General features: G+C 42.4%; 1 protein-coding gene across 1 annotated transcript in view; it reads right to left on the reverse strand.

Annotated features, from left to right (window-relative positions):
- The window catches only part of COL25A1 (collagen, type XXV, alpha 1), a 450,407-nt gene that overhangs the window by 111,480 nt on the left and 327,573 nt on the right, over nucleotides 1–11,354 (reverse strand). Inside the window, exons 8-9 of the mRNA XM_015426262.1 lie at nucleotides 1,465–1,536; nucleotides 216–323 (exon numbers count right to left, since the gene is read on the reverse strand). Coding sequence (XP_015281748.1) covers nucleotides 216–323; nucleotides 1,465–1,536 — 180 coding nt within the window. The remainder of the gene's footprint in view (nucleotides 1–215; nucleotides 324–1,464; nucleotides 1,537–11,354) is intronic.

Consider the following 11,354-nt stretch of genomic DNA (forward strand, 5'->3'; position numbering starts at 1 on the left):
AAGGTTTCTGTGCTGAAGCAAGAAGGCAGAAGATCATAGTGCTATTGCTTACATTGGAATATTCTGATGTTCGTAGTTGATGTGCAGGGCCACATCACATGCTCCAATAAAATTAATTAATTTTGCTAATGATAAAATCAATATTCCCCCTCCCCCAACAGGAAGAAGTCTTTCTAAGGTTATGATGCTAATGCTGAATGACAAGTGTGACTCACCGGTACACCAGGCATCCCTCGGGGGCCATCCTTCCCAGTGTCTCCAGGAGGACCTCTTGGCCCTGGAGGTCCAGGCGGCCCAGGGGGTCCAGCTTGCCCTTGGTCTCCCTGAAACCAGCCAGTAAAATCAGTGTGAGTGAGCAGCATTCAGATTGATCTTCGCATATGGCCTTTAATTGTACAAAGCCTAAGAAAATGAGGCATTCAAGGAATGTTCACAATTGGCCAAAATAACTTAAAACGTTTGTTAAAGAAAGCTCTTGATCCAGCTATGTGTAGAGCTACCTACCATGCTTAGGTGCACATCAAGGTGGTTGGTGCTGTTACCTACATGGAGGCAGAAGGCATTGGATTCAGGGCCATCGGCTCTCTCCGAAGAGCACCTATGGGCACTGTCAACCTTGACCATGCCAGCCATCGCTGTCAGGACTGTGCTTGAGGTTCCTGATCCAGTTATGGATCCAATCTACATGTGCATGCCCAGAAAGCTGATGGAACCTAGAACTACATTCACACGTCATGATTTTTGTTTGTTTGTTTGCACATGCAGTTTATAATCCAACAGGCAGTGTATGTGACTTCTGTGCTGAAGCAAGCTTGCACGATTTCATATTGTGCAGCTTGACGTCTGCGTTAGAGACATATACCAAATTTTTTGCACAAACTTGTAAAATTCCACAGATGTATTTCTGACGTTAAAATGCTTATTTGATAGTCATGTTCATATTAAAGGTTGAGTGTGGTAGGTGGTTGTAAAACTTTCATGGCAGCTTACAAGACTGGTTCCTGAGAGTTAGCAGGTGAGAAGTTGAAGGGGGCACTGAAATATAACTGCCTTGCTGAAAAGTCTTACAGTACTTTTCATGCTGTAAATCAAACAGCAATAATATTTAATTTCTTTATAGCAGCCATTTTATAACGACAACTGCGTAACAACTTTTACAACTTCAGCATATCCATTTTGCAATAATTTAATCTAGCTGGGTAATGAAACATTAAATCACATTGACCCCCCTTCAAAAATACGAAGTTTTTCCTAACTTCCAGTAAAAAGCTAGTGTAAACCAGTTGATATAATCAATCATTCAGAGTTTAGCCAGGTTCCATTGCAGTTTCTCCTTGCTTTTTCCAAAAAATAAACAAAATCCATTTCATTAACAACTATGTGGATTCAGCAATATTTACAACTGAGTAATCAGCTTTGCAAGCAAGAGCATGGCAAAAGGTGCAGAGAGAGATTAAGCACTACCTTAATGAGGCGGCGTTTAATGAGCTGCTGATCAGCAGAGAGAAACCCATGATTGATTTTAGGAAACACCATCTGATCAGGCAGGTGAGGTCAAAGGTTGAGGTTCAGAGGTGAAAGAGTTGAAGAATAGACATCAGAAGGCCCCAAGAAAGAAATAGAGATATATATACATTAGACTTGCAATTGCCAATATAATATCAAACTGGTGCTTGTGTCTGTCAAAAGAATCTGTGCCTTATTTTAAAAGATAGGATGTAAAATTTTCATTATATGGTCCCCTTATGAAATGAAAGCAACACATGTCAAACTGACTTTCAGATACCTCTTGGTGGCTGTGGTTTTTAAATTTCTTCACTATCCTACAATGGATACCCTTTGACCTTTATTCTGTTTCATGAGCATAGATTCCAGAGACAAAGCACCAGTTCAGCTTTTAGTCAGACTTTCTAGATAGCATATTGTGTCATGAAACGGGGTGTCATTAAAATGGCATCCCAAGTCTGCCACTCTGTAGATGGCTTAAATGACTTCTGTTTAATTCCCAAATGATTCAGAGCAGATAAACAAGTGTTACAAGTTAAACTGCTGACGTGAAATGATCTGAATGTGCATGTTCTCATTAAGGATTTGCATTGTGGTGAGCTTTTCAGAAAGGAGAAACAAAATGTACATTAAGAGAACATGTGACTAGAGGGTGGTGGAAGCTGTAGAACACTGAGAGATCTCCATCTCTTTCCACTAATCCCCACTGATATAAGTGTAATACGACAGCACTGAAGAACTGAGCAAGGGAGCATTGTGATAGGTTGGATGGACTGAGTAGCTTCCAATGGCAAGCCTGTTCTTCATGACACTCTTATGCTGATACAGAAAGACTGACTAGGTTGAACATGTCAGTCACAAACCTTGACGGTGAGGATCTGATTACTGTGAAGAGCAGCAACTGTGGGGAAGCCTGGCAGACCCTAGGGACACACATGGTACCGAAATAACACGACACAGAACGTCACACAGACCGACAGATTAATAACAGACAACACAGGTTCCTTCTATCACCTTTTTTTGTTGCTGAGGGCGTCAAGTCAGAGATTTAGCTGACTGCTTAGTACAACTATGGCAAACTCCGGGAAAGTATAAGGCCACCCAGAAATGGAAAATATTTCTCAGGCAACAACTGTGAACATTTGTTAGCATTTAGTGCACTAACTGGCAAGGGGGTAAACCACTTTCCTTCTAGTATATGGTAAGATCTGTCCACAGAGCTATGCAGATCATAGCCCTCTACTTCTAGAAGACTCACAACAGATCTTTCTGTGTCATTATTATAGTTATGTAATATATATTTTAAGTATACAACACAAAGAACATAAAAGTGACGGTACGTTTGCACAGGAATAGACTGGACAATTGAATATTGCTAGACCAGGGGTATTAACAGAAAAGCTTCAGTTAAACATTCAGCATATACAGAGTTATATTGCTAGGTCTAGAGATTTCTCACATTCCCCAGTGGCTGACTCTTATATTTTAATGCTCTTACATAGTCAGATAAGGTCATCAGATGTGAGAGGAGAATTTTGCACCCAACTTTGTACACTTTTCCAGTATTGTAGTGGAGGAATTAATGATGTGGGTAGACCAAATAGTTTAGTCTACTCTAATAGTTTTTAGAGTAGAGTATCATACACAAAACCAGCAAGATTACTTTTACCATGCCAGAGTATGATCAGTGAGAGCACCACCACCTGTCCTCTTGTTAATAGCAAATCTGAAGATTTTTTTAAACAATATTGTCAGGAAAAAGTACTTCTATCTTGAGGTGCAATTAATTAAAATGTGCCTTGATTCTCCTTTCATATCCATTTGCCCTAATAACTGTAACTGAATTAACTTTGGTTGAACATAGGGTTGCAAACCACCAGGTGGGGCCTTGGGATCTCCTGAAATTATGTCTGATCTCTACACTACAAGATCAGTTCCCCTGGAGAAAATGACTACTTTGGACTCTCTGGCATTATATCTCCAACTGTGGTCCTTCCTTTCCCCAAACCCCACCCTTCCTGGGCTCCACCCCCCAATCTCCAGGGATTTCCCAACCTGGAGTTGGCAACCCTAGTTGAATGGCTTCTCCACATTCTTCTGTTTAACAAATGGGTATTTGTCCAATCAAAGGGACTGCTATTTGTTTAGTTATTTCTCCCTAAGAAAAAACAATTGTACTGAATCTATAACTTTTGAATGGACTCAAGAGAGACAGTGTTCTAAAGGGATTAGTTCAATGTTAAATATAATTCTACATTTAAGGTAAATGTTCATCTCCCAGTGACAGAACTCGAATGCATGTGCAAGAGTGTTTGAGTGAGTGTATGGGTGTGCATGTGCAATCCCAAGCAGGACTACTCAGAATCCACCTCAAGACTTTTTAATGGGGCTTCCTCACATGATAGTGTTCTTAGGATGGCACTGTGTATGTATCCCCTTCCCTTCTTCAGGTTCAGATACACAAAAATGCAGTGTAATTAAAAAAAAACTGTACACATGGAATTAGCAATGTTTTATTGAAAATTATATGTTCTAGAATAAATATTTAGTTTCATTTCTTATGGTAATGTGCCAAAGTTTTTACATCTGTGATTCATTAGTCCTTCTCTGTGCATTGTTTAGCTCTTTAGCAAAATATAATTTTTTCCATTTTGGTTTATATACTCCTTTTACTTTCTCATCCATTGCAAGTGGAAGTAAAAACGACCCCAAAACAGTGTATAGAGTGCAATTTACAAAAAGTTCGAAGTGGGAGCAGGCAATTTGCTTTTGAAAGGTTGAAGAATGCATGGAGTATAAAACTGCAGAAGACTAAAAACAAGGTTTTCACCTTGTTCGATCCAGACTTAAGCTACAATTCCTATTCAGAAGAATCAATTTAAAGAAGCTTCCATATGTTATAGGACTGACAAATTTTAATACACTTTATTTTTAAAAATTCAATGAGTGGAAAGCATTTTAATTTTTTACTCTAAAAATGTATGGTTTCTCCACTGCTGCTAGTGTTAACAATATAGCACAATAGCAACTGGGCTTCAATGTGGCAGATTCACCTGCAGTTTCACTGCCCCAGTCCTCCATCAGTTGCCAACCCTCCCAAAAACTTTAAGTGAAGATGGTTTGGGAAAGATCAGAGAAAAGGCAGGGAAACCCCAGGAGGCGCACAAATATATCATGATAACGGGGGGGGACTACCACCTCCCAACAACACTGAACAGAGGGCAGTGGCTGAACAGCTCCAGGGTATCCTGGATGAGACATCAGCATTAGATCCAGTCCAGTCCAACGTCCGCCCTGGCCACAGGATGGAAAAAGTGTTGGTTGCCTTGGCAGACAATCTCCATAGACAGCTGGATCGAGGCGGGTCAGTCCTTCTACTCTGATTAGACCTTACGGCAGCATTCAATACAGTCGATCATGACCTCCTGATCCACCGCCTTGCCAACATAGGAGTTCGCGGGGTAGCCATTCAAGGGTTTACCTCATTCATTCATGGTCAGGGACAGAGGGTGGTGCTCGGGGAGGAAGTCTCCTCTAGATACCCATTGGAATGCGGGGTCCCTCAGGGGGCACTTCTTTCCCTGATGTTTAACATCTATAAATGCCCCCTTGCCCAGCTGGCTCAGAGTTTTGGGCTTGGGTGTCACCAATATGCTGATTACACCCAGTTGTATTTGCTTATTGACAGCCACCCAGATGTTGCCCCCCAAAATCTGGCCATGGGTTTGGAGGCCGTGGTAGGATGGTTTAAAAAGAACAGGCTGAAACTGAATCTGACAAAGACGGCTGGGGGGAGGGGCTTCAGGGTTTGGGTTCAGCTTACCGGCTCTTGACGGGGGGCCCATTAACACCAGTGTAGTCTGTCAGAAGCCTGGGTGTGATCCTAGATACCTCCCTTAATATGGAGGCCCAGGTCACACACACAGCCAGGCTGGCATTTTTTCATCTACACCAAGCCCGGCAGCTGGCCCCTTTCTTGTCGCGCTCTGACCTAGCCACAGTAATCCATGTGACAGTCACCTCCAGGCTAGACTACTGTAACTCGCTCTACATTGGCCTGCCCTTGAGACTGACCCGGAAGCTCCAACTGATCCAGAACGCAGCAGCGTGTGTCCTAATAGGAACACCACAGTCTGTGCACATTCGACCTGTGCTGTGCCAGCTGTACTGGCTTCCAGTGGAGCACTGAGTCAAGTTCAAGGCTTTGGCTCTGACTTTCAAGGCCTTATGCAGTCTGGGACCAACGTATCTGCAGGACCACCTCCTCCATTACACCCCAGGAGAGCATTACACTCCTCACAGAACAACTTACTGTTGGTCCCTGGCCCCAGAGAGATCTGGCTGTCCTTGACCAGGGTCAGGGCTTTTTCGGTCTTGGCCCCGACCTGGTGGAATTTTCTGCCAAATAACATCAGGGCCCTGTGGGATCTTTTGCAATTTCGCAGGGCCTGTAAGGCAGAGATGTTCTGATAGGCATTTAGTTGAGGACAGCAATGGTGAAACATCATAGCTGGCCCCCTACTTGGCCCCCTACTTCTTATAGAACTTACTCCCCCCGAATGTGTGAAGACTAGACAGGGGAGGGAGCTACAAAATTTATGCCTCTTGTTTCATTTATTGTACATTTGTTGGGCTTGGTTTTATCCTATGCTTTTATGGTTTTAGAACTCTGTACATCACCTAGAGCCCCTCAGCTGTGGGGATAGGTGATCAATAAATTGATTGAAATAAAATTAAAAAACAAATAAATATTACACATGGACAAAATCAGAAATTGTCATAGTTGAGAAAGCATATCATACTTAAACCATAATGATAAGATAACTACCACTGACTAGGGTTGCCAAATGGGGCCGGGGAATCCCCCGCTTTGTAGGCCCGATTTCCGATGCAACGGAATCGGGCCCCGGGGGGAAACCCGCACCCGAAGCTGCATCACCAGAGGTGACGCACGATGTAGGACACATTGGGGGCGTGACCCAGATCGTCGGGGGGGGAACCATATGGTTTCCCCCCCAACCATCTTGGCCACGCCCCAACGTGCTATGTCGTGCGTCACTTCTGGTGACGTTCCGGCGGTGCGCGCGTGCTTAGCGCGCGCACACATCTCCAGCCAGCTTCCGGAGCGAGAAGACGCTCCCCCCGCCGGTGAGTAAATTACATTTGGCAACCCTACCACTGACAGTGACCACTAAACTGGTTTAGGGAATACAGTGGTATAGGGGGAAACTCCAACAATTGGGGAATGACCTATAGGGGATATCCATCACTTCATGTCTGGGCTGGCCACAACTGGAAACAAAATGATAGATGAGATAGGTCTGGTTAGGTAAGGTATTGTTTTGACCTTACATTCACAGTAGTACAACTATCGACTCCACTAGCTATACTAAGGCACTTTAGTTTCAGAGTGTAGCTCTGTTATCCTGCAGTAGAAGAGCTAGATTCGAGTCCAGTAGCTCTGATGAAGGGAGCTTTGGCATTCAAAAGCTTATACCCCGAACATCTTGTTGGTCTCTAAGATGGCACTGGACTCAAATCTAGCAAAGTCATTTTACTGTCCGTAAACCAGATAATCGAGTGCAGAGTCTCATCCTCATGCCAGCCTCTACATATAACTTAGAAGAAAGATAAAGTTTGGGCAGCACAAAATCAAAGACTGCACATATAAATGCCTTTCCATTTCCTTTTGCTAGAAGCCACAGATTTCTTTCCTCGATGTTCTTTCAATTTCAATTCCATCTCTTTGAAATTACATTCAAACGGGTCTCTGGTCCCACAGTATAACACTTTGCTTAGGAAAATAATAATGGACTTGATCAAATCCCCTGCTTGTGTAAAGGGAAGACACTTTCCCTCATACAAGAGGGCATGCTGTGGTTTCTGCAGCTGCCTCTCCTGCTACTGCCTTGTAACCATCCTATACTTGAGTGTCTCCCAACACTCAGGAGTGGCTTTTCTATATTAGACTCAGGAAACAGCACCAGGATGTATTTGGCTGACACTGCAGTCAAATGTAAGAGGCTTTCTTATTTGCTTGTATCTTAACATAACTATACTTTAAATTTTTGGTTAGAGCTACACTTCTTTGTGAGCTCAATGCATGTACAACAATAGGGGGGGGCATCTTTGGCTGATTGCTCTCCTTGCATGCTGCATGCTGACATTGTTCTGGAGTCTCCCCTAAAACTCAGTACCAGTTTGTGGAGGTGTAGGGGTAAGGGAAAGGTGGTAAAAATGGCTTCATTCTATTGTTTGGAAGTCTGTATCCAGTTCAAAGAGATATCAAGCCATCCAGGAGTCAGCATATTATAATGCTTGACAAGACTAGAAAAGGCCATTATTCCACTGAAAATGCTTCCATAATGTTGGAGCCAGCCAGCTTTTCCACTGGTGAAACAGGGAGAAGAGGGTCTCCTTTGACCACATAAAAAAAGGCTATGGCGGGAATCATGGGACATGCACGGACAAAAAACACATGGGACAAGGGCTGTAATAAGGAGAGGAATTGGCTGAACAAAAAACTGACAGGATCCAACCCATAGTTTCCCGGTTTATTTGGCAACACAATTATATAGGTAGTAGTATAAGATATATATACACACATATTATGCTACTGCATATGATATATTGTAAAATATTCACTATTGTGAACACCGTAGAGAACAAATAGTTCATTGCTTCTCAGGGCAGAAGCAACAAAGTCTGCTTTTCCTCTTGACCCTGCTGCACAAGTTTACATATTCCTGTGAAGACACGGCAAACAAGACAGGAATTACCACCTGCTGCTCACTTGTACTCTGTACGTTTACAGCCAGCTGCTACTATATCACATTGAATCACTCTGGCTGTAGGCCGGAGTGATCCTGACACATTATACAATGGCCTCACCTCCCTGTAGCCACCTCAAGCCCCCTAATTAATCTCTCAGACCCAGTGTTCATTATTCTACCTGCTCTGGAGAATAGTGTCCTGTATCACTCCCCATACAGTGCCAAAGACTCTCAGCAGGAGCTTCTTTATACAATCCCTTTTATGGCAACTGCTTTCTCCATCATCAGCCAAACTAAAACAAACTAAATACACCACAGAGTATGATAAGGCCAAAGGCCCTTCTTCCTCCAAACATGTGCATTCAATAAAAAAGCCCTTTAATTTTAATATGGAGTGTATCACTGCTTGGAGGCTGTGCGCAGAATAATCTAATCTGAGATGGTTAAGATTCTGAGAAAAAATAAGTCTATTTCCTACAGGATGCCCCCTCCCATAAATGTCATCCAACAATCTATTTCCACTCACTCAGCTGGCAGTGAACAAATATTAAACAGTAATATTTTATGTGCATACACCAATGAGACGCTTTAAAAAAATATACCCTAAAGTATTTACAATCCCTTGCAATTTTACTTTGTCTACAAATTAATTAGTTTGGAAAATTAAACTCCTTCATGAAAATAAGTAATGGAGATGTTGAGTAATATCACACTCATCTCTACAGAATCCTGTGTTATACTTGGTGTCTATTAACTGCTACTCTTTGGGCACACTCTTCACTTAGTTGCATACCAGCCCTTTAATAAATCCCTAGTTCACATTTTTTGGTGTTTTATTATTTCGATTTATCATTTTCTTGATATTTGGTGGAAAGGAGGCATGTATTTAAATAAATATAAGTAATTTTTTAGAAAAATGACATGCAAGACGCTGGTACGGTATGATGAATTAATAGTTTTTCACTGTCTATTGAACTGTATTTTATAAACAAGGGGTTGCTCTCAAATAATGTGTTCATAATAAAAGTCACACTGGCAACTAGTAATCATCACATGTTCTTGTTTGTGTTGAATTGTTTTAATTAGAATGGGGGTGGTCTGGAGGGTCACATTTAATTAATAGTACACCTCCTCTGTAAGATCTTTTGTTCTTGCAGTACTTTGTGTGTGGGGGGGTATTCCTCTGCAATCCCCCCCATAGTGGTCTTCTGGGAACTTTCTGGGTTTTTTTTAAAAAGGAGTGCTATAGAAAGATGGTATGCCAACTCCCTAAGCTAGTGTGGTATAGTGGCTAGACTGATCTGTAGGATCTGGACAATCCAAGCTCCAATCCCCACTTTTGCCATGTAAGCTTACTGGGTGACCTTGGGCCACTCTAGGGTTGCTAGGTCTTGTCTGGCTTTTGGCGGGAGACTCCCAGGTCCATCCCAGAATCTTCTTGTGCATGTGCTGCAATGTCGTCACCCAGAAGTGACATCATCACATCAAGGATGTTGCGTGTTGACACACTAGCATTTTGGCCAAAATCTCTATGGTGACTTCCAGGTGACGTCATCGCATTGACGATTTCAACACAAGAGGGGGCTGTTTGGGGGTGGGGCCCCAACCAGGGGTCTGGCAACTTTAGGCCACTCACATATCTCAGCCTAACCTACCTCACAAGGTTGTTGTGAGGATAAAATGGAAGAGAGAACGATGTAAGCCACTTTGGGTCCCCATTGGGGAGAAAGGTGGGGTATAAAGGAAGTAGATACATTGCATTTGCACATTCAGGAGAGCCCCTCATACTTGCCACTCAGCTAGTGGTGACTGTTCCACAGTGGTCAGCTGCAGTTTTGGGCATCATTTGTTGTTTTAAAAAGCAACCCTTCTTCCTAATTAACAGTGATGTCATCACAGATCTGGATACATGATGAAATAACTGAAAGTGAAGCTAGCCCGAAGGCACTCCCTCTCCAGGAAGTACTGCCCTTACTCTGAGTTAGTTTTTTTTGTTCTCAGTGACTTCATGACTCCGCCCGCTCAGTCTAGCTCTGAGATATTACTGTGAGATTGTCACTAGGGTGAAAAAGGACTATTTGGCACTAAAGCTGCAGCTCACTAGAGTTATAAACAACAAAAAATTGAAGCAAAAAGGAGGGCTTTTTAAAGAACTTTGTGGAAAACTGTTCAGCCCCAATCAAGAACCCTTTTCTCATGCCAGAAATGTGTGTGTGTATTAAGTGCCATCAAGTCACTCCCAACTTATGGCCACCCTATGAATGAATGACCTCCAAAATATCCTACGGTTAACAGTTCAGGTTTTTAACTCAGGTCTATTTTTGATATTTCTTCTAATCCCTACCCCCTGCAATACTCACTGCTATTGAAGTTATTATGCATGTGGGCTGATTTTTGCTATGACTTGTTTCTCAAGTCAAACCTTTCAGTGGACAGTCTCCAGGATACAGCTGGTTCTACAGGAGGATAACAATTTTATCCCACCCTTCTTTTGAGAAATTCAGATGCTTCATATTGTTCTCCCCCTATTTCAATTGACTCTCACCAGGAACCTGCTAGGTATGTTAGGCTGACAGGAAGTGACTGGTCCAAGGTCACCGAGTGAGTTTCATGGTGAGGGGGTGACTGGTCTCTCCAGTGCTAGTTTGACTGTTTCACCACTGTACCATATACTTCTATTTTACAAGGCATGCCTGAGCAGCCACAGCCCATTTGAAGAGGACAATTCTTATGGAAGTTGTGTCCAGTACTGATCAGAAGTGAACTGAACAGATTGTTTGAATGACTAGGTTTCAACCTTAGCTCCTTGTCCATAAACCTGGAATGTCAAAGGGTTGTAATGAACACAACTGAAATATACAAATCATGGAGTCCAACTAAAAATTCTTCACAAATTATTATTTATGTTTTATTAGTTAGCCACTGACTCATCAGAACCAATTGCTGGAGAAACTAGGGTTGATTATTTTTAAAAAATTAAACCAGAGAGTTCTAACAGTTTCACCAGAGCAAAAGAATCTGTTTAATCACTCAAGTTAACAAAGGTTAAGATAATAAAAGAAAGTGCTGCATGCC

The sequence above is a fragment of the Gekko japonicus genome, unplaced genomic scaffold, assembly GCF_001447785.1.
Source record: "Gekko japonicus isolate JY-2015 unplaced genomic scaffold, Gekko_japonicus_V1.1 scaffold173, whole genome shotgun sequence".
Taxonomy (NCBI): domain Eukaryota; kingdom Metazoa; phylum Chordata; class Lepidosauria; order Squamata; family Gekkonidae; genus Gekko; species Gekko japonicus.